Genomic DNA, 22,967 nt, shown 5'->3' with positions numbered 1-22,967 from the left:
AAGTATGTTAAAGATAGGTGGAAGCAATGGTCCTGCAAGTTTCATAATTGCATCAATTGGTGGTTTTCTGTTGTAAAACCACATGTGAGTGTGTGGCGGTAGTTAACAAAAGCTTAACAGGCTAGCAACAATATAAGGATAAACTTAAGCAGAAGTTCTTTATACTTTATACTTACAGGATAAGACAGTCCATGAACTGGAGCCAAAAAGGGGGAGGGATTCTATGTCTGTTGCGCGTAGAGAGGCGTGGCAAAAAGCCCCTCCCACTAATATAAACCACATCTACTGATATAATATGCCTTGCCAACCAACGCTTCCTGGTTTCACACACTTTAAAGCAAGGCCATTTTGCTATTTCCATCTACTTAACAGTTGGATGCCCATTATGCATAGATTTACCAAGTATGGAATACAGGGGCCCCAAAATAGTGCATATAAATTTTCTCAGCTTCTGCAAACAGCACCCTGCCTTTGTATTGTGTGAAGTAACACAGTGCAACCCCAGCATATTCTGTATCACCCCACATTATTGAATATATACATTTTCTCTCCATTCCTCAGTCTGCTACTGTTCTCTACCTTTTTTTTCTCTTTTCATTTCCTTTATTTTCCTCTTCTCTCTTGTTCCTCATAACCCTATAATACTCTTCCATCTCTTTACTAATTCTCTCCTAGCAAAGTGCTCTCTATAAAAAGAGTAAATGTTTAGGTGCAATTTTATTTTATTCTTGTTAGGTCTGGAGATCATACCCTGCATTTAATGTTTAAATTATTTGTGCACTTTTGCAGCTCTCCTACAAACTCAGTCTTAGGGGAAGATTTACTAAAATTTGACCTGCAAATGCTAAAGAATTCCCTAACTCTAATTATAGAACATTTCCTTAACGCTTTCTTGACTGTCAAGCAATACATGCTGAAGTTAGAAACTTAAAGCAGAACTAAACCCTAAAAATGAATATGGCTAGAATGCCATATTTTATATACTGAACTTATTGAACCAGTCAAAATGTTCAGTGGTCTCAGGGCAGCCCTTGAAAAGTTAATTTTAGGGGTGCCTGCAATATATCAAGCAGAAAATAAAATTTGTCTGCCATATAAGCTGATGCTACAGGGCTTATTAAATTCTGCACTGGTTTTAGAGCTGTCATGCATTCAATAATCAGCCTTGTATTGGGAAATTTATATTCTTTATATACACTATATTTTAAGTCAGTCTCTAAACTCAGTAAGTGACAGCTACACAGAGCATGTGCAGTGAATCAGCAGAAAAGAAGATGGGGAGTTACTGGGGCATCTTTGGGGGCACATATTCTGCTAAAGAGAAGAAGCTTCCCAGGCGCCAGATGATTCCTGGGTAAATCCGGCGGCTGGGGAGGTCTTTTTTTTTTTTTACATTTAACCAATTATATAGGAACCTGAGGCCCATCCCCTAAAGCTGCTGCCCTAGGCACAGGCCCTCAGAGGCATATATATATATATATATATAAATGCAGAAAATAGCTGCACTCGCTTATTAGAGAGAGTGCCTGGGTGCACACCACAAAAGAGTAAATATAGACTGTCATATAAAGCAGTCACAGGACTTAAGTATGGTGAAAAAGAAATAAAGTTTATTTGTTATTCCAACGTTATATATATACAGGTATGGGACCCATTATCCAGAATGCTTGGGACCTGGGGTTTTAGGGGATCTTTCTGTTATTTGGATTTCCATCCCTTAAAGGACATGTAAACCCCACATACAAAAATCAGACTCAGATACAATGACCTGAGAAAGCTGCCTACACACAAATATCACAGCTAAAAAAATTACATCTATTAATTCAAGAATAGAAATTTAAATGGTAGAATAAATCAAACCATCAAAAATAATGATATTATTAAAGGACATGTAAACCCCACACACAAAAATGTAATCAGTGAACAGCCTCTTTGAAATCTTTAAATATCTGCCACTCTGGTTGTCCAGAGGTTAATAGTAAGGCTGCAGTGTCTCCTTTATCACTTAGATTTCCTTCTCTTCCTGTAACCCACTCGGCCCCCTCCCTCGGGAATTTGCTTTGACTTCTGGCTTGTGGGCATGCTCAGTTGTTCTAAGCTCAGATTACTAAACACGCTCTCCAGTCTAGCAGCCAGTGAAGAGATGGCATTGCTGGTTCCCATAGAAACTCAGCTCTAGCTGGCTGCTTCTATTTTTTTCTCCCAACCAACTCTCCTGAGCTCAGCTCAAACACAGCAGAACTTTTATCAAAGACGGTTCTGCCAGTGTGAGCCTGTATTCTTGATGAAATGTACACTGAATAAGGGTCTGTGTGTGTGTGCTGTTTACAGATTTAAAGGAGAAAGAAAGGTAAAAACTAAGTAAGCTTTATCAGAAAAGTCTATGTAAATACAGCCATAAGCACTCACAGAAACGCTGCACTGACTTCTCTGTCAAAAGATTATTTGTGTCTGTTTTTCTCTGCCAGAGACACGCAGCTTTCTGCTCTCTCGGCTGCTCCCCCCTCCCTCAAGAATGCTAAGAACTCACTCCCCCCCCTTAGGAATGTGGATCTGAGCCAATCAGCAGGAAGCTGACTCATAGGGGCTGATTTACTTACCCACGAACGGGTCGAATGGAGTCCGATTGCGTTTTTTTCGTAATGATCGGTATTTTGCGATTTTTTCGTATGTTTTGCGATTTTTTCGGATTCTTTACGAATTTTTCGTTACCAATACGATTTTTGCGTAAAAACGCGAGTTTTCCTATCCATTACGAAAGTTGCGTAAAAAGTTGCGCATTTTTCGTAGCGTTAAAACTTACGCGAAAAGTTGCGCATTTTTCGTAGCGTTAAGTTTTAACGAAAAATTCGTAAAGAATCCGAAAAAATCGCAAAACATACGAAAAAGTCGCAAAATGTTCGTTTTCAAGTCGGAACTTTTCCAATTCGGGTCGGATTCGTGGGTTAGTAAATCAGCCCCATAGTCTTACTAACTGAGCATGTTCACTTGGTCAGGGTATCTGTGCAGGAGTGAGGCATTATGGGAACTTTCTTTACACAGCTCAGTGTTTTTTATATGGGGAGACTTAAGGGCACTATTGAGAGAACTGAAGGTATGCCTGCAGCTTGAGATTAACTCTTTATTAGCCTTTCCTTCTCCTTTAAATGTATCCAATTACGTATCAGAGGAAAAATGGGCACCAGGTGAAAGCTGCTATTTGCTTTAGGAAAATGTGATGGTGCTGGCAAGCGGAGGGGATATATTCAGTACAAATAATGCCATTTGGGTGGGGGAGGTGGGCCCAACTGATATACATTGTAGGCAAATGTAGGCTTTACATGTCCTTTAAGTCTATTAAAAGATTATGTAAACATTAAATAAACCCAATAGGAGTATTTTTCTTCCAATAACAATTAATTGTATCTTAGTTGGGATTTAGTACAAGGTACTGTTTTATTATTACGGAGTAAAAGGAAATAATTTTTAAAAATTAGAATTATTTGCTTATAATGTCTATGGGAGACTGCCTTCCCATAATTCAGAACTTTCTGAGTAACGGGTTTCCGGATAACAGATCCCATACCTGTATATATGTATATAGGGCCCTGACCTCATGCCAGATTTTCTTATCTGCCGTGTGGTGCAAATCACTGCCTGATTGGGAAGAAGCGCTGGCTAAATGAGCGCTTTTATTGGTTGTCATAAATTACCCCCTCTGTGTTTTAAAAATTAATACAATTATTGGTTTACTGACAACATATACTAGATAGATTAATGTGAAGCCATGATGTAGTGACCAAAAATATATATGAAATAGTCTAACAGTTTTTATTGCTGCTCACGCTGCTGTCTTTTCAAAGAACTCATAAGAAAGTGTAAAGACCTGACAGAGATAACCTCAGTAGAGCTATACATTCATTTCCACTGGCAGAGAAAAGGTAAAAAAACAATATAAGAGAAGGCACGGGGGATTAAAACCAACAGAAGACTGAGAAAATGCTTTATGTCAAACTGCAAAGAAAATGGTCTAAACAACTAGTAACAAAACTTGAGGCAATAGATATGTTTCATAACAATAGACAGTTACAAAAAGCGATGGGATCCTTTATGGCATGGAGAGAAGTAGTGTAAAACAAAACAGCATGAGTACTCTAGATTTTGTATCACTCATCATATACAATTAGGCAGTAAGATGCAATATACAGTAGGTATAATATCTATTATGAGTAGACTTGGGGGTTTCCTGGATAAACAGGGTTCATTGAGCAAAAGGCATTTAGGCTCATGTATGATTGCAAGCACAAGGGCAATCTGCTATGATGGCCAAAAAACTGAGCATGCAATGATGCCATTCATAAAAAGTACCGGTGCCCATAAATGCTCCTTGTGGGAAGCAGCAAAGCATCCTCCCAGTCTGTGTTGATGAATAGTGAACACGTGTGTTCACTGATTCAAGAAAAACCCTGGAATTACTGTACCACACGTGTAGACATGGCAGTAGTTACAGGGTCCCACTAGCCTTTATTAATGCTGTGAACATTGGCTCACTGGAAATTATGCCATGCACATGTCTAAAAAATGTTTGACACAACTTACACAATTTGCAAGTAGAGTTGCCGCCTGGCTGGTATTTCACCAGCCTAGCCAATAAAATACCAGCCAAGGCAGAGGTTAGTTTTATTAATTTACTGGCAATGTAGTCCATTCAGTCCCAGTCTTCCTCAGATCCACCCCCAGTCGGTCTCTTTCTTTTCTTTTTGCTTATCTATTTAGATCTCACACTTGATGTGACTCTTGATTTCAACGTCATAACCCCACTCAATTACATCATAAAAAGAGTCCCCATTTGTGCCTGCCCCTGCCGTGCTGGTACAGATCTTAGAAAAAGATGATAACCCTATTTGCAAAATGTGTGTTTTGGCAAACCCTGAAATGGACACTGATTTTAAGGTTCAATTCTGGGGAAAAAAAACACTGTATTGTGGTGATAAAACATGGCAATTTGCACCTGAAAATTGCACTTTGTACCATGTGCCCTGATTAAAAAGTATCCATTTTGTCAAATAGAAAATGTAGTCAAGAATTAATGAATCGATAATTGCAAGTATATCATATAAATGTTTTATGGAAATCTATTAAACATCAGTAGAAGCCCCAAACAAGTGTGAAAACACAGTCCATAAACGCAAAAGTTCATAAATCATACTTATTAAGCACTCATATATCTCCCACCCCCCCAAAAAAAAGACGTTCAGATTTTCATTTTCTAAAGCAGTGCTGTCCAACTGGCGGCCCGCGGGCCGCATGCGGCCCGCGACCCCCCTCTGTGTGGCCCCCCACCTGTCTGGCTGCTTTGATGGCTTACTCTTGTATAAGATTTAGATGGTATCAGTACTGTGATTAACTGCATGGTTCTCACCTCAGATTCAGGCTGTAATCAGGCTGTATTGTTTAAATATGTAATCCCCTGTGTTGTTCACACCTTTTAATCTCTGCATTGTTCATCCCCTGCAGTGTTCACACCTCAGGCTCAGGCTGTAATCACCCCCATTGTTCTCCTGTTCACACCTCAGGAGCAGTAGAAACCCACAAATAATCCCTGCATACTACAAAAAGAACATATACTGAGGTGGTACTGCAATTAAAAAGTTTTTTAATATATAGTTATTGTGCAGACTGTAGGAGCAGTGCCAGCATTGTGTCACTGTAGGCTGCCTGTGTGTGCCATACACACAGGGCAGCATAGGGCAAGCAGAGTATGGCACACACAGGCTGGGTAGGGAAGGCACAGTATGGCACACACAGGCAGGGTAGGGAAGGCAGAGTATGGCACACACATGCAGTGTAGGGCAGGCAGAGTATGGCACACACAGGCCAAGAATGGCACACACAGTGAAAGTATGGCACGCAGGCAGGGTAGGGCAGGCAGAGTATGGCACACACAGGCAGGGTAGGGAAGGCAGAGTATGGCACACACAGGCAAGGTAGGGAAGGCAGAGTATGGCACACACAAAGGCAGGGTAGGGCAGGCAGAGTATGGCACACACACAGGCAGGGTAGGGCAGGCAGAGTATGGCAGGTTTTTGCTGTACTACAACTATTAATATGGGTATGGTCATGTGATAACATGGGTGTGGTTTCAAGTGGGTGCAGTTTCAAAAAGGGGAGTGGTCAAAACTGGCTTCCATTATCGGCCCTCCACCACGTAGGTCGGAAAAATTCCGGCCCTCGGTACAACAGAAGTTGGACAGCACTGTTCTAAAGCATTTAGGAACTGTGATTAAGTCACAAACTAAATTAGGATTTTTTTTTTTAAATAAACGCCCATGAGAAGCTTTCTAAAAGATAAAGACATGTACAACACAGTTCTGCTGAATAGTGAAATTGTTTTATTTCGGTCAAAGACTGGTTAAATCGTCTCAACCACAATTAACTTCAGTCATTTCAATCTAAAGTTCAACTTCTGAAGCCATTCTATTTGCTTTTTTTCCTAAACCAAGTGAGAAAGCGGAATTCATTGCCTAAAAGGGGGCATGGTTGAAAATTTCAGGCAAGAGTGTCCCAAGGACATGATAAAGCTTATATTTATGGTACTTCAAAATCAGAGTACAATAGGCAGAGGTGATACACATGATAAAGCCCAAAATGAAAGAATCATCACATTCCAAATTAAAGGGCATTTTTTAATATGCCCTCAAATAAACATACAATTCCCCCTGTGCATTCTAAATGTTCTTCTAATATTATACAATGTTGTTGACAAGACATGAATCACATTCTTCTCTTTTGTGATGAGAGTATTTGGAATGGCAGAAACTATAAAACAGCACTATAACCGAGCTAGAAATAAATTTTACTGTAAAAAGCTGATATGAAAAAAAACCCTCATATCAGAAATAAATGCAGCTTTTTGTTTCTTTATGATGTCTTAAGGGAATTCTTTGAATACAAGACTGTACAAGAATCTGCTTGTGTGCATGGCTGATTCCCAGTCAAATAATGAACACAAGGGGCTTGTTCTGTGAAGTCTTGGGTATAGCTATAGCCCTTTTGTGGTTTGTTAAATATCACAGACATGGGCATATATCCAGCTGTTCTTTGGAGCAGCATGGAAGTTGGAAATTTGCAAGTGCCAAAGGCACTGTATATATATATATATATATATATATATATATATATATATATATATATATATATATTGTACATTCCATTGTTTTCTTGTTATATGGCATCTTCCTAATTTATAAATTACCCTTTGAATGTTATGTAGGGTTTTTTCTTTGTATTGTGCAATAATGGTTGAACTCATTAATACTAATAAAGGCTAATACTATACGGCATCAGTATTTGTCATGTCACATTGCATTCCACTAAACATGACAGATGATTTCCCCAGAAAATAAATCTCTACTTTTCACTTGTTCTTCTAAATTAACAACTACCGGCATTGGACCCCTTATCCGGAAACCCATTATCCAGAAAGTTCTGAATTACTTAACGGTCATCTCCCATAGACTCCATTCTAATTAAATAATTCACATTTTTAAAAATGGTTTCCTTTTTCTCTGTAATAATAAAACAGTACCTTGTACTTGATCCCACCCATTCACAGATATAATGAATCCTTATTGGAGCCAAAACAATCCTATTGGGTTTAATTACTGTTTAAATAATTTTTTTAGCAGATTTAAGGTAGGAGATTACAGAAAGACCCCTTATCCGGAAAACCCCAGGTCCTGAGCATTCTGGATAACAGATCCCATACCTGTACTAAAAAAAAAGTGTGTGAATTCCAGTGACTATTTATCACAATCTTAATTACTATTAAAGATTTGTCATTTCTTAGTATGATTTCCTTCTTTGTGAGTTAAGTAATATATGCAATATACACAGTACTTTTATGATTTAATGGCAAAAAATACTATTGTATAAAATTAGGCTTGTTTGTTAAAGAGGATTAGTGAAAATGTTTTCCTTTACCTAAACTGGTATTGCTGTAACAACTGTAATATAAATAATGGCTAGTGATGAGCAAAGGCGGGCAGGTACCTCTCCTGCCTCCCTCTAGTCTGCCTTCCCTTGCCTACTTGTTGCCTCCACTTGTTGTTGCATTAGTTGGTCAGTAGCCCCTCCCCAAGCAACATCTCTGTGCATGCACTCATGGTACACCTTAGATAAAGTTTCCCATTTTTGTAAATGTAGCATGTTGTGTTTTGTTAAACAAATAGAGAAGTCTTTACTGTGTGTAGCAAGTAGTCAGCACAACACAGGGGGGGCTTATTTTTCAGAATTAGAATTTGTGGGGGTTTTTCACTTCTAACTCAAACTTTACAAAACTTAAATGTTTGCTTATTGTTTAAAGATTTGAATCTGAAATACCTGATAGAATAAAAAAGTGAAACTCAAATGCATAAAATTCACATTTTACTCATCATTTTCAGTGGGTCTACAAACACTAATTTGAAACACTTGAATTGAAAAAATAGCAGGAACAATTTTCTCTTTACAATTAAAATGCCTTTATAGCAAATTCAGGGCATTACATCAACTTTTAGAGCTATACTGGAGTTCTATAACAAATAGAGATCTGCTGGTCTTCCCTGCACAACTTGTATATTGTACATATTGTCTGCTAACAAACAGAAGAAAACTGCAACAACAGGAGTACATACCTGTACTTTATGTCAGTCTAGCCATGCACAAACTGCCATCTTGAGATAAGCAACATACAAAGAACCCTTTTGTGCCTTTGCAACCCTGCACATATGAATTATGGAGAAATTGAATCAACCAATAATTCCTACATATAGGGACACATTTACTAAAATGCTTTTTTTCTGGCCTTGAATTCCTGTACTTCTAAAATGTCTCGACAATGCTTTTATCGTTCGTATGAAAATATCCCAATTGCGTCACGAAATTTTTGGCCTGTAAAGTTCGTAAACACCATGAAAACAGTTCTGTCTTTGAAGCCTTCCATAGGACTCAATGGCACTCGACAGATCAAACCTTGTGAAAATATAGTCCTGATGAAAGTGTAACAAAAGTGTTAATGAATTCTGAAATGTTCGTATTTGTGAAAAATATGATTTTTTTCATCGAAATGTACCAAAAACCATGAAAAACTTGTGGAATTTTACCAAAATTTTCATATACATTACGAAATGTTCTATAATGTAGAAAAAATACAAATTTATCTCAAAATTGTTTAGTAAATGGGCCCTTAAATGTGGGTACTTTTATGATAAAATCATGTTTTGGTTTGTTGTAACACTAATCTAATTCCAAATGCATGCTGGGCACTTGTTTGGTGAAATGTCTTTTGGAGTGTTCATTTATTTCTGTTACAGTATTGACACTGTAACCATTAGCCCCTTACATGGATTACTGATAAAGTACGTTAAAGTACGTGAGATCCAGGCGCCAGCTTTTATTCCTTTATTCCCTAATGACCACATCAGAATTCGGCTTTGTTCTTTGTATTTCCGTTTCAATGAAAATACTCTATAATGTTTAATGGCCTTTTAACTGAAAGATTTTTATTTTACTCAATTTTGAATCGTGGCAATATGCAGATATAGGGTTGGACAGACACCTGGAACTTTGGGTGCTCCAGCCCCACACCTGATCACAGCCACTAGGAGGAAGTAGGGGGCAAGCAGAGCGTGAGCAATGGGGGTGGAGGCTGATGATGGTGTAAGAGTTGGAGACTTTGGTTGGGGGCCCCTGAGGTGGCAGCCTTGGTTGGCTTTGGACTTTCTAGGATTTGGAAAAAGAATAAATCTGACCATATACTTTGCATACTTCCCATTTAGCCTGCACCTTTAAAAAAATAGCATAATTTCTAGAAAGCACAATATTTCTATTAAAACGGACCTGTTCCTTTTTGAAAGGTAATTGGGGGCTTTTTATTAACTGTCTAATTCTGAATATTTGATTAATAAAATATCTGCAGTCCAATGATACCTGCAATAGGAGCTACATATTTCTACAGCAATCAATATGTTTTATGGATCATAATACATGAAATAATAGCCAAAAGCTAGATTTCATTCTTTTATTGGTGATAAATGTATTACTTGGTTCAGAGATTTTAGTGTAAGAAACATTTTATTCCGGTGTTCTATTAAATTACCTTTGATTTTTTTTCTATTCTCTAAGTTGAGAAGAATTGTCTTGTATAAATATCATGTAGTTCAGGATCAAAATACTGTTTCATTAGAGGATTCACCATATCAGACATAAATGTAACTGTTTTCTATTCCTAATAAGCAAAATGATGTTTTACACATTTTACATTATTTCACAACAGACTGATGCACTTTGTTTCACTAATTTTGTTTCATCTCTAAAACAGCTTCAAGTTGAAACCACTGATGAGAATGGAAAGACTATTGAGGGCCCTGTTGACCTTGAAATCCTTATAATTGATCAAAATGATAACAGACCAATCTTTAGAGAGGGACCATATGTTGGCCATGTGTTGGAAGGATCACCAACAGGTGAGAAACCCTAAAATAAACTTGTTTATAAATGTTTGTAACTAAATTCAATGTGTTGTTCATGCAACTGAATTCCAGCTGTATAATTTATATTGTAATGTCAAGAGATAGTAAACCTTTTGCAATGTAAATATTTTGCTACGTGTATTGATGTGAGTCAAAGGGGAACAAATGTTTTCCAAAAACATGTTTATCTTTGCTTCTTGAAACTGCAGCATACGACAGAAAAAATCCTGAGCATGTGGTTTGTTGCATGTTGTCCTACACAAGGGAACGCCAAAATCATATTGGTCACACACTGTATATTTACAGTACATTATAGGCAGGGGGCTTTGTTTTTTCAACAAAAAGTAGCCATCAGTCTCCACCCAGAAATGTTTTCTTTCATTTCATGTCCCAATGAGGGCGTTTAGTAGTAACATGATTCTTATTTACTAATTCTAAGCAACTTTTCAATTGGTCTTTATTATTTATAGTTTTTGAACAATTTGACTTCTTTCTCTGACTCTTTCCAGGTGAATCATCCCTTTAATGATAAATAGGGAAAATGCCATTTTTTACACAGGCAAGAATATGAGAGAGGAAATGAATCTTTTCCAATCTTTGATAAACTTGTCATTATATTGTGTGAAGGTAAACTGTCCCTTTATATCTCTGGGCTAAACAATACACATATACATAGTAAAGTAATAATACTGACACACCAAACATTGAGCTTAGATTTCTATAACATTTCTAAACCTAGGGGCTGATTTACTTACCCACGAACGGGTCGAATGGAGTCCGATTGCGTTTTTTTCGTAATGATCGGTACTTTGCGATTTTTTCGTATGTTTTGCAATTTTTTCGGATTCTTTACGAATTTTTCGGATCCAATACGATTTTTGCGTAAAAACGCGAGTTTTCCTATCCATTACGAAAGTTGCGTAAAAAGTTGCGCATTTTGCGTAGCGTTAAAACTTACGCGAAAAATGCGCAACTTTTCGCGTAAGTTTTAACGCTACGCAAAATGCGCAACTTTTTACGCAACTTTCGTAATGGATACGAAAAACTCGCGTTTTTACGCAAAAATCGTATTGGTAACGAAAAATTCGTACAGAATCCGAAAAAATCGCAAAACATACGAAAAAGTCGCAAAATATTCGTTTTCAAGTCGGAACTTTTCCAATTCGGGTCGGATTCGTGGGTTAGTAAATCAGCCCCCTAGTATAAAAGCATTTCTTCCCCATGAGATACAGAAGGTTGTCTGAACTTATTATCTATAGAATATATAGTATATAGACCTGCGACCACCCTGCCCCGCCCCATAATTACGCCACAAATGGGGCGGGGCATGTCAGGCACACACCTATAAATTAGAGAGCCGGAAGAGGAAGCTGGCAGTTTTAGGTCATGGGTGGGGAGATTGAGCAGAAGACCTCAACCCGAACCTGCCCACAACCCACAATTGATGTGCCGAGGTCGGCCCAAACCCGCCCAAGCCGTGGGTTAACCCACGGGTCCTGCAGGTATCGACCCACACATCACTAATAGGCAAGGAAGTCAAAATGTTGCATTAAAACAACAGTAAGAAAAGCCACCTGCACAGCATGTATTGCTAACTACACAAGGTTCATAATTGTCCTTTGCTTTCCTTTGGAAAGAAATGAATGACGTTCCTTTTGATTTCAGTTTCTTTCCAAGAATAAACATTTAATTATCAACAGTGTCTTTAATTTAGCTCCCTGCAGTAAAGATGTCGAGATTGAATAATAGGAAGCAGAAGCAATGATTACACCTCCCCAAAATTGTTCTCTATCCTCAAAATTAATTTACACATTGTTTGTTTTATTCATAAATAGTGATGAGCGAATTTTTTCGGCAGGCATGGATTTGCAGTGAATTTTTTTGCCATTGGCGAATTGTTTTGCATTGGCGAAATTGTTTTTTTCGCCATGGAAAAATTTGTGGCAGGGAATTTTTTTTTGTCACTTGACAAATTGGTCACAGTCATGTCAAAAAAGGGTGCGGTCGCGTCAAAAAAAGGTGCATCGCGTAAAAAAAAGTGCGGACGACAAAAAAATAGCAGCGGTGTCAAAAAAAGTGCGGGCGACAAAAAATAGCCACAGCGACAAAAAATCCTGCAACCAACGTGTTTCGCGAATTTTTCTGCTTTTCGCTAATTTTCTTTCCGTTACGCTAATTTTATGGCGAAGCGAAGCGAAATAGATTCGCTCATCACTATTCATAAATCCTCTGCATTTTAATGGGGCCCAATAATTCATAATGCAGTGTAGGGTAGAGGGGCTTGATAGTGCTAGGAGGGCACCCCTTCCCCTGCTGTTTACATGGGGGCTATAATTGGTCGTTTAAATTGACCGGGCATCACCTAGACAGGGGCAGAGCTACAGTACACAGAGTGATGTGTGGCCTACCTTTAAGTCGGTGCTGAACAACAGAAGAAACAGCAGCTGGCAGATTCATCTCTTCCTATGAGGCAGAGTGTGTTACAGTTGCTGTTGGGTACCTTTATACGGAGCCCCGGGGAAAGGAGTGGAAGTAGCTTGGCAGGCCTGGGGTCCGGGGGAAGGTAGGCAGCCCAGTATAGGGCTGGGGAGAAAGGAGGCAGGAACCAGGATTTACAGTTGGAAGCAGGGTCAGTCCTCTTGGGGCGAGTAAGTCAAAATTGTTGGTTAAGGAAAATATTTGTTATTCAAGAGCTTTGGTTACAAGTTTCTAATGTTATATATGTTAAGTTATGGTGTTTAAATAAACAACTGTGGCTTTTCTTTCCAACCAAGGTGTGGGATATGGTGGTATGGGGGGAGAAGATGGGTGCAGTCCCGATGTTGGACCTCTCCAGTGGCAGAACTTCGGGGGGGGAGGGGTGTGGGGACACTTGCACTAGTGCGAATTCATCACTAAAAAATGTGTCTAGAGGGGGGGTGGGGGACCCGGCTGCATGCCCTGTATCACGGCCTGGGGTGTTTAGTTCCTTTATTGCTCTTATGTATTTTGGCCGCTATTCAGGCCAGCTATTAGATATACAATACCCATAACTAGTGATGAGTGATGTCCCATGTCGCTTCCCCTAAAAATTCACAGAACAATAGCAAAATTCGCAAAATGGCAAAAAATACACAATTTTTCGCCCGCATCTTTTCTTTTCTGTCCGTGCCTATTTTGATGTGACTGTGACTTTTTTTGACGTGCAACAAATTTTTCAGTGAGTTTCACAAAACAATAAGGGGGGTAATACCCAATAGAAAAGAATTTCATTAATTTACTTTGCACATTTTAAATCGGTTCTCATAAAAGTTTTCTCTAATCATCAGGGAAGTGTTAATAAATGTGATAAAAGTAAAACTGCTAAGAATCAATTAGGACTCCCCAGTTCAAATTACCTGCTGCCGGTTAAAAGAAAATACGTATGTGTTAGTAATATTGGAAACACATTGATATTTCATTGGAATCTTATTTCTTTATTGAAATCTGTACATTAATGTAGTCCATCACATTATATTACATTGCAAATGTAATATATTAGACTTACTACTTACAAGACTTGGTTATATCTGTTCTTCAGATTGATAAGGTATATTTAGCAGAAATGATTCCTGTACACTGTGGGGTTATTCATCAAAAATGGAGTTGGCATTTTTTTTCTTGAGAAGTATTTTTTGATACCTCGAACAGTTGGGATTTGTTAAAGAAAAAAATGCTAAAGGTCACCAAAAAAACTTGGCAAGTATATGCTGGCGAGGTTGTATAGCAGTCAACTGGAATTGTCTCCAACAATTTTATTTTCCCAGTTTGACTAAAGCATTTAAGTTTTCTAACTCATTAAAAATAAATGGAACAATATAATGGTGTGTTGGCACAAAATTTAAACTTTTAAAACCTGCTGATGCCAGAGCTATTGGCCAGTTTGTTGATGTTCTATACCCTGTTGTTCACTCTGTCTGTAGTATGTGCTCTTGAGGTGTTTATGCTTTGACCCTTGCCTCCATGACTTTGGTTGTCAGATCTGCCTACTGTTGTTCCTTGTACTTTGTGTACATTAATCCTTGCAGTGCTGAGACTTGGACTTTCTTCCACTCTTGCCTTAGTATGCCAGTGCCTAGCTTGATTTATATTTCCTTTCCCTACTGCAAACACTAAGGCCAGTGGTCCCTAAGAACCAATGTGGTGGTTATATCTATAAGCTTTTTCCACTGGTTGTGACAGTAATGAGCTGTTACTGAATTGTGAAGCCCAGCCAGCATCCCGCCATTTTCAGAATTTTGCAACTAGGGTGATGTCAAAGTAGATAATATATTTAATTTCCCTTTACTTGAGGGACATTTCACTGAGCACTGAGACATTTCATTTAACTGTGATACAGCATAACAGACCTCCCTCTGATGAAGCGCCACATGGTGCGAAACGCGTTAGGAGATTAGGAAGCACCTGGTCATGTTTTGGTATAGTATGCTTTTGTTATGAGTTATGTTCATGTTTATATTTATTTGAGCCAATAAATGTTGTTGTTTTTATTCCACTGAAAACTTTTGCAATTTATTCTTAACAGTACATGCACTAGCGATGAGCAAACCTGTCCGATTTTCAATCATTTGCGGAATGCGTTTGTCGAGGCTACTGCATGGCTTTTTTACGTATGCAACATTTTTCTGACTCCAAATCAGCAGGTAGAAGTTACCAGTCAAATGTTTAAAAGCAAACATCTTATTGGTTGCTATGGGGTCTTGCTAGTGGGCAAGCTTTGTGCATTTTATTACATATGGGGGTTAGATTTTACCATAAGTGTAAAAACAATGGATTACATGTGATAAGCAAACTTGCACTGTGCCAAAAATGTAATAAAACAGAAATCTGCTGAAATGCATGAGTCAAAAGGAAGGAGAAATTACATTGCAGTTAAAATGTTTTTTCTTTCCTCTATGCTAAAACTGTTCTTTAGAGGACAAAAGGCTCCCATGTTGCCCATTTCTTCCAAATCTGGGGATGGACAGCTCTTTAGATAGACAGGGGAAAACCTGGGAGGGCTCCCTTCTCATTCATTGATGTATACAGCAAGGGGCAGATTATAATTGGGGGTTTTTTTCCGACACAACCGGTCACATTTTTCCCCCAATAAACAGGCTGCATGACAGAATTCTAGCGCAGATTTGGGGGCCCATTTACTTACTCACGAACGGGCCGAATGCGTCCGATTGCGTTTTTTTCGTAATGATCGGTATTTTGCGATTTTTTCGGAAAATTATCGCGACTTTTTCGTTACCAATACGATTTTTGCGGAAAAACGCAAGTTTTTCGTAGCCATTCCGAAAGTTGCGATTTTTTCGTAGCGTTAAAACTTGCGCAAAAAGTTGCGATTTTTTCGTAGTGTTAAAACTTGCGCAAAACGTCGCGCCTTTTAAGTTTTAACACTATGAAAAAAGCGCAACTTTTCGCTTAAGTTTTAACGCTACGAAAAAATCGCAACTTTCGGAATGGCTACGAAAAACTCGCGTTTTTTCGCGCAAATCGTATTGGTAACGAAAAAGTCACGATAATTTCCGAAAAGTCGTAAAGGCGCCGAAAAAAATCGCAAAAAATACGAAAAAGTCGCAAAATGTTCGTTTTCCAATCGGAATTTTTCCAATTCGGTCGGAATTCGTGTCTTAGTAAATCAGCCCCTTAGAGTAATTTTGCTGCTGGTGCAAATTTGTCCATGAAAATGTACCAGGCAAAAAATTTGCTCATCCTTAAATATGACTAATGAACAGTAGTAAGTCTAACTTATAAATGTATTAGTGTATAAAATGATAATATCATCTTATTTTACAACAGGGATAGAATGTTGTTTATAATACACAAGTTTTAGTGAGCCTTGTATGTTATTCATAGAGGCCAACATATAATAAATGTATAAAGTACCTAAATACCTAAATTACATAAATATGCACAATACAAACACTTTTACCAAAGTTAATAAAGGTCTTGCAGGCCCACAAAGTAGTTAACAGCCCTTTTGCCCTAAAAATAATTGTAAGTTTTATCCTTTGTTCCAGTGCAGTTTATCTGTCAAAAATTTGCGTCTTTCAAGAATGTTTTTAAAAACGAGTTATGCCCATAATGCATATTTTTATTCCATTTATGATTTTGATTACCGTCTCCCACTGGTTTTGGCTCATTGTCAAAGACATGCAAAAACAAGCAGATTCAGGGGGAAATTTAATATAGGATGTTAATAAAAAAAAATTGCATAAACAAGAACAAAAATGAGCATATCGCAATGTAATATTCTTCATTAAACAGTTATTACATTGCATATTTTAATTATGCATAGCACATTTTTTATGTCCTGCTTAAAGGTGGCAGGTTAACTGGATGCAATTTCGCTGATGTCTTCCTTTTATCTCGCACTTTGACAAAATTATAATCATGAACATGTGGAAATAAAACCGCCTTTGCTTTAGCTATAAACTTTATCCAGACTTGCTGCAATCCTCCTCTTCTCTTGTAAACTGAGTTATAACTGGTTTGAATTCCTCCCCTTTACAGATTATCTGATGAAAGGTAAAAGGAGAAATTCCGAGTTAGAAATTAAACATTTTTTTAAAATTAATGTGTTCTAGTTTCTGCTGTATTTCAACTATTTTACTAATGAACAATTTTCTTTAGGTTTGCTGTCCATCACAGTTATAATGAGCTTGACCCCCTTTAACATCCTCCTCAGGTCATGTTTAATTGACTTTGTTATTTGTTTTTATATGGCTGCACAAGCAACCCTCTAATGCTGCTCAAGCCAGTAATGCTGATTTGCAAAATGTTTAACCAAATATTCATCTTTTATTTCCACTAAAGTGTTAGCAAGGTCATTGTTGCAAGAGGAACCTAAATCCCTTGCATTGCATTTGAATGAAGCTACAGTATTGCCACTGTATTACCAAGCAAAACAAAAACATTTTGCCAGAATTAAGGGCAGAGAAAATATAAAATGTCCTGATTTTCAGACAGCTTAGGGCTATGGCACTTGGGGGTTGCCAGTGTCACTGCCCTCAGGCAAAACAGTCAAAACGCCCCATATGCATTTCACTGCTGCTAATGTTATTGAAGGACATAGAAGAGATTCATTTGTTTTTCACCTTACAATACTAGAAGTCTGTGCCTTAGTAAACATGGGGAATATGTAAGAAAACTTACAGTACTTATAAAAGCAAAACAGAGCCAAGAAGGAGATGGCAGTACCATTTGATACTGTTTAATTGTTAGTAAAATGTAATGAAAAGGTTCCTTAAATGATATACAGGATCTGCTTTCCAGAATGCTAAGGATCTGGGGTTTTCCAGATTTTTTTGTAACAAGGATCACCATAGCTAAAGTCGACTAAAACATTTAAACATTAATTTAATTAATTAAAAAATAAATTTAATTAAACATTAAATAAACTCAGTATGATTATTTTGCCATCAATATTGTTTTTTGCAGCTTAGTTATCATCAAGTACAATATACTGCATAAATAAAGTTGTAAATATATGAAATATATGTTATTACATTTTGCCCTTGACCTTTATATTCAGTTGATACGCAAGTATTCCTGCCTTATTCATGTAATAGTCTTCAGTCTTTATGGCTCTATATAGAAACCTCTATAAGTTAAAGTATTATATTTGGTCTCTTTTTTATTATATTTTATCTGCACATGCACTGTTGACCTTTCTTATAATATTATTAAAAGTCACTTTATTAAAGCTGATATGCCTTAACCAACAAAAAAAACACTGTTTGGGATTTCCAATAAGTCAAAGCAGGACTGCTGCTGGGTAAAATTCTAGGCTTCTAGGCACCTTCTATCTATTGATAGAGTACGTAGCATATATGACCTTCAAGCATCTATCTGAATCAGAAACAGATATTAAAGGGAATTCATGTTTGGGCCCTTTGTTAAATGCTGTATATTTCAGGAAGGAAAATAAGCAGTATTTACTGCAACTTATATGACACTCAATGTATATATAAAATACATTTACTGAAAGGGACCTTGCCATGGCAAGTGAAAGGTAAAGCATGTATACTTAATTTTAATTTTATTTATCCTTGGGTGGGGCATATTGGTGCAAAATAACTATTGCTTGCTCTAGATATGGACCTCAAGACCTTTACCTTGGATCAAGGAAAAAGAAAATGGGTATCCCTCTTTCAAAGAAATGTAAACCCCCCGACGAAAATATTTAATCAACAGCCTCTTTGAAATCTTTAAATACCTGCCACTCTTGTTGATCAAAGGTTAATTGTAAGGCAGCATCCTCTTAATCACTTAGGGTTCCTTCCCCTACTATAACCCACTCAGTCTCCTCCCTTATGAATTGACTTTGGATATTGGCTAACTGAGCATGCTCAGTTCTTATTGACTCAGGTTACCGAACACACCCCCCAGTCTAGCAGCCAGTGAAGAGATGGCATTGCTGGTTTCCATAGAAACTCTGCTATAGCTGTGCACTCTGCTGGAGAAACAAATGTTTCTCCTAACCTCCTCTCCTGAGCTCAGCTTAACTGTTACAGGGCATAATCCAAGCAGGACTTTTAATCAAAGCAGGTTCTGCCTGTGTAAACCTGCATCCTTCATTGCATGAACTTTACAGCGCATATGTCATGTTTGCACTGAAGATGTCTGAAAGGGAAAATGGCCACCAAGTTTTAGGAAAATGTGACACTGCTGGCCAACAGAGGGGATATATGCAATACAAAAGGTATGGTGTGGGTGGGGGCGATGTGTCCAACTTACTGTATATACATGGTAGGAAAATGTAGGGTGTACATTTATACAACCTTTAAATAAAATTATTGAAATTTGTTTCTAACATCAACAGTGGCTGGATACAGGTTAAAAGTTTACCAGCGGCATCCAGACTGTCAAGACAAATGCCCTTGTTGGCAATTATTCATAAAACTAGATTGCTAAATATGTTTTCTGTTTTAAAAGGGGGGACAAACTTATTGCATTTCATTTGAGCTCCTTAATGAGTGTTGCTTTGTATTATATGTTTCATTCCTTTCCTATACAAATATACATTTTCATTTTGTTTAGTTCTTTGGGGGCTGATTTTGTTCTTTCCTAATTATCCATAAGACTCTAATTGTCTTCATTTCCCAGCTGTAACCAATAGGTGAGGACACATCTGATTAGCTGCAGGCTTTCCATTACCAAATCCAAGACATATTGTTGCTTAATGCTCATTCCCGCTTTTTCTCCTGCAGGAAAGTTACTTAGTATCAAGCTGACTGTTTCCATATCTTTATTTGCAAAATGCTTTCTGCCTCACTGCCAAATGAAAGTAAGCTGCATGCTGTGATTTCTCTATGTCTTCCTATAAGATCTACTGCATAATTACATATACATGTAGCATTTCTCTCTGCTTGAGATGTGTATTTATATGTCCTTTAAGACTTCTGTAAAGAACATTGTATTTAACTTAAATTTTTTTTAAACATTTTTCTCAAAATCATACTGAGTGAATATGCCTCCATGTCAAGCAAAGGAGAAAGATTTAAATGTGGTCAACATAAATATGTGGCCTAGTTAAAGAAGAATTAAAGCCTAAAAAAGAGAATATGGCTGGAAATGCTCTTTTTTATATACTGGATTTCCTACCAGCTTGGAGTGTCAGAAGTCCATAACAGTAATGATCCAGGCCTTCAAAATTACCACTAGTGGTTTTTCATGTTTTAAGGTTAGATATGATTAAAAAAGGGCTGATTATTCAAGCATTCTAATGCAGAATGCACTGGTTTCTATGTTGAAATGTAATGTGAGTCTGAATGAATTACTAATCAGCCTTGTGTAGTGAATTTTATTATGTATATATTATACATTGCAAGCTGATCCCTAAGCTCAGTAACTGACAGCAGCCCACCGTATGCGCTATAAATAAGCAGAAATGAAGATGAGGGGCTACTGGGGGAATCTTCAGAGGCACAGATCTTCCCTGCTAAATGGTTAATAGGGATGTAGCGAACCTCACAAAAAAAGTTCGCGAACCCGTTTGCGAACTTCTGCCAAAAAGTGCGAACTTTTGCGAACTTTGCGAACCCCATAGACTTCAATGAGAAGGCGAACTTTAAAACCTAGAAAAGCCATTTATGGCCAGAAAACTGATTTTAAAGTTGTTTAAATGGTGCCATGACCTGGACAGTGACATGCAGGAGGGGGATCAAGGGCAAAAATTTCTCTGAAAAATACGTTGTTGTAATCAGTAATCAGAAAATAAAAGCAGTCCTTACAAGGACTATTGGGTTACCGCAGATGAGATCAGCAGGACAGCTGTCCCCAGCAGCTACATACAGAGCAGTAGAAAGTAGATTACTAGTCAGCAAAGCTACCTAAACTGTCCCTCAAACCCCTGCACAGCTCTCTCCCTATGCTAACTCATCAAGCACACACAGGCAGAATGTAAAATGGCTGCTGGGCTTCGGTTTATATATGGAAGGGAGTGGTCCGGGGGTGGTCCAGGAGGGAGAGCTGCCTGATTGGCTGCCATGTATCTGCTGGCTCTGGGGTGAGAGGTCAAAATTTGGCTCCAGCTAAGGCGAACCCAAAATTGCGAACATCGCTAAAAGTTCGCGAACTTGCGAACTTGCGAACACCCGATTTTCGTGCGAATTAGTTCTCCGGCGAACAGTTCGCTACATCTCTAATGGTTAATGTGGCCTTGGACTGATACAGAAGGCCAAAAGCTAAGGTGTAGCATTTATATACTAAGGGATATATTTATCATGCTGTGTAAAAAGTGGAGTGAAGCATTACTGGTGATGTTGCCTAGGGCAACCAATCAGCAATTAGAACAGTTAGAAAACCAAACCAAAGCATCTGATTGGCTGCTATGAGCAACATCACCAGTAATGTTTTACTCCACTTTTTACACAGCATGATAAATATACACTTCAGTCTTTACTGAGTTGTAGTTCTCTTTCATTTTAAAGGAACACTAAGTTATTGTGTACTTATGTACGTACATGTATTTATAAAACATTTTGGCCCTACAGTGAGTACTCCTTCAGGTTTGTATGGCATTAAAACATCTTGCAAAAAATGAATTGTATGATATTTGTAGCAGAACTGTTTCAGCTAATAAAAATTGTGTAAATGATACAGCATGAGCCTTCCCTCAAATAATTAGGGAGCACCCATCCTAGCAAAGAGTTGTGTGTATGTTCTCCTGTTGGTGGAAAAAATTGTGTGTGTCTACACAGAACATGTTTTTAATGTCAGATTAAGTTTTAATTAACAGTTGTAAAAGGACTTGTTTCCTGAAGGAGAAATAAAGCTAACTAAGAAGGAGGCTAGAAATGTTGTACATTATGTATTGCGCTTCTGTACCAGCCCAAGGCAACTGCAGCCCTTTGGCAGGGAAGATCTGTGCCAAAGACCCCCTGTGCACAACTTTAAAGACCTAAATCTTTACTGTTATAGAGATTCTGAAACTTTTATCCTGGTTTTGGGGGTTTAGTTCTACTTAAAACTCATTAATATGTGTTGAGAGACTGCCTTTACTTGTAAGTGATTTTCTTTTTGCGAGTGACATGCTACAGCACAAGCTACTTACTTTCAGAAAAATGTCAGTAACATTATTCCAGCCAATTTTTGCTAAATTAGCTGCTGCCTTTGAAACCAAAGCAGTGAAATACATAAAAAGAGTTTCATTAAAAAATAATTAGATTTTTCAAGCGCCTGCAGGTTTTTTTTTCTTCCGTTCTGTATCCTACCTGTAAGAACGAATCAAGTCATGCCTTTGGCTTTGTGACCTGCTGAATTTTAAGTAGGTTTCACAGAGCACATCTGGTGCTGAGCATTTTCTTACTGTCACTTTGACAACAAAATGGAGGTACATTTCATAGCCGACAGGTCCCCAAGGAAACATTTGCTGAGAATGCTGTTTCACTTGTGATGGTTAGAGCTGGCTGACAAGGTGTAGAGCATGATCCTTTCCTTTAGGAGGACACTGGTTTTATGTTAACATTTTCACTGCTTCAGCTGCAGACTATTGTAGGCTTCTTTTATATTTCACAACATCCTTCTACCTTGATGCAGTATAGTTCAACCAAACGCTTTAATTTATTTTTATCCCTAGATACAATATATATTTTTTTATGGAAGTATGTGTTCATCGTAGGAGCCCCATGAGATGCAAATGTGTTTTGGACTGTTGAGGTTTGGAGCATATTGTAATGTGAGGTTTTGTTTTGTAATTTTATTAAATGTTATTTAGAAATTTAAAGAGAGGACAAACATTTAAAGGAACAGTAACACCAAAAAATGAAAGTGTATAAAAGTAATTACAATATAATGTACTGTTGCCCTGCATTGCTACAACTGGTGTGTTTGCCTCAGAAAGACTGCTATAGTTTATATAAGTAAGCTGCTGTGTAGCCATGGGGGCAGCCATTCAAAGGAGAAAAGGCACAGGTTACTTAGCAGATAACAGATAAACCCCATTATATGGGGCTTATCTACTAGTTA

General features: G+C 37.8%; 1 protein-coding gene across 1 annotated transcript in view; it reads left to right on the top strand.

Moving 5' to 3' along the window:
• The window catches only part of cdh13 (cadherin 13), a 512,601-nt gene that overhangs the window by 301,906 nt on the left and 187,728 nt on the right, over positions 1–22,967 (top strand). The window contains 1 exon segment of the mRNA NM_001103078.1: positions 10,340–10,484. Coding sequence (NP_001096548.1) covers positions 10,340–10,484 — 145 coding nt within the window.

Source organism: Xenopus tropicalis, chromosome 4 (assembly GCF_000004195.4).
Source record: "Xenopus tropicalis strain Nigerian chromosome 4, UCB_Xtro_10.0, whole genome shotgun sequence".
In the NCBI taxonomy this organism is placed as follows: Eukaryota; Metazoa; Chordata; class Amphibia; order Anura; family Pipidae; genus Xenopus; species Xenopus tropicalis.
Note: the sequence above shows the minus strand (reverse complement) of the source record. Positions and strands in the feature narration are given on the sequence as shown.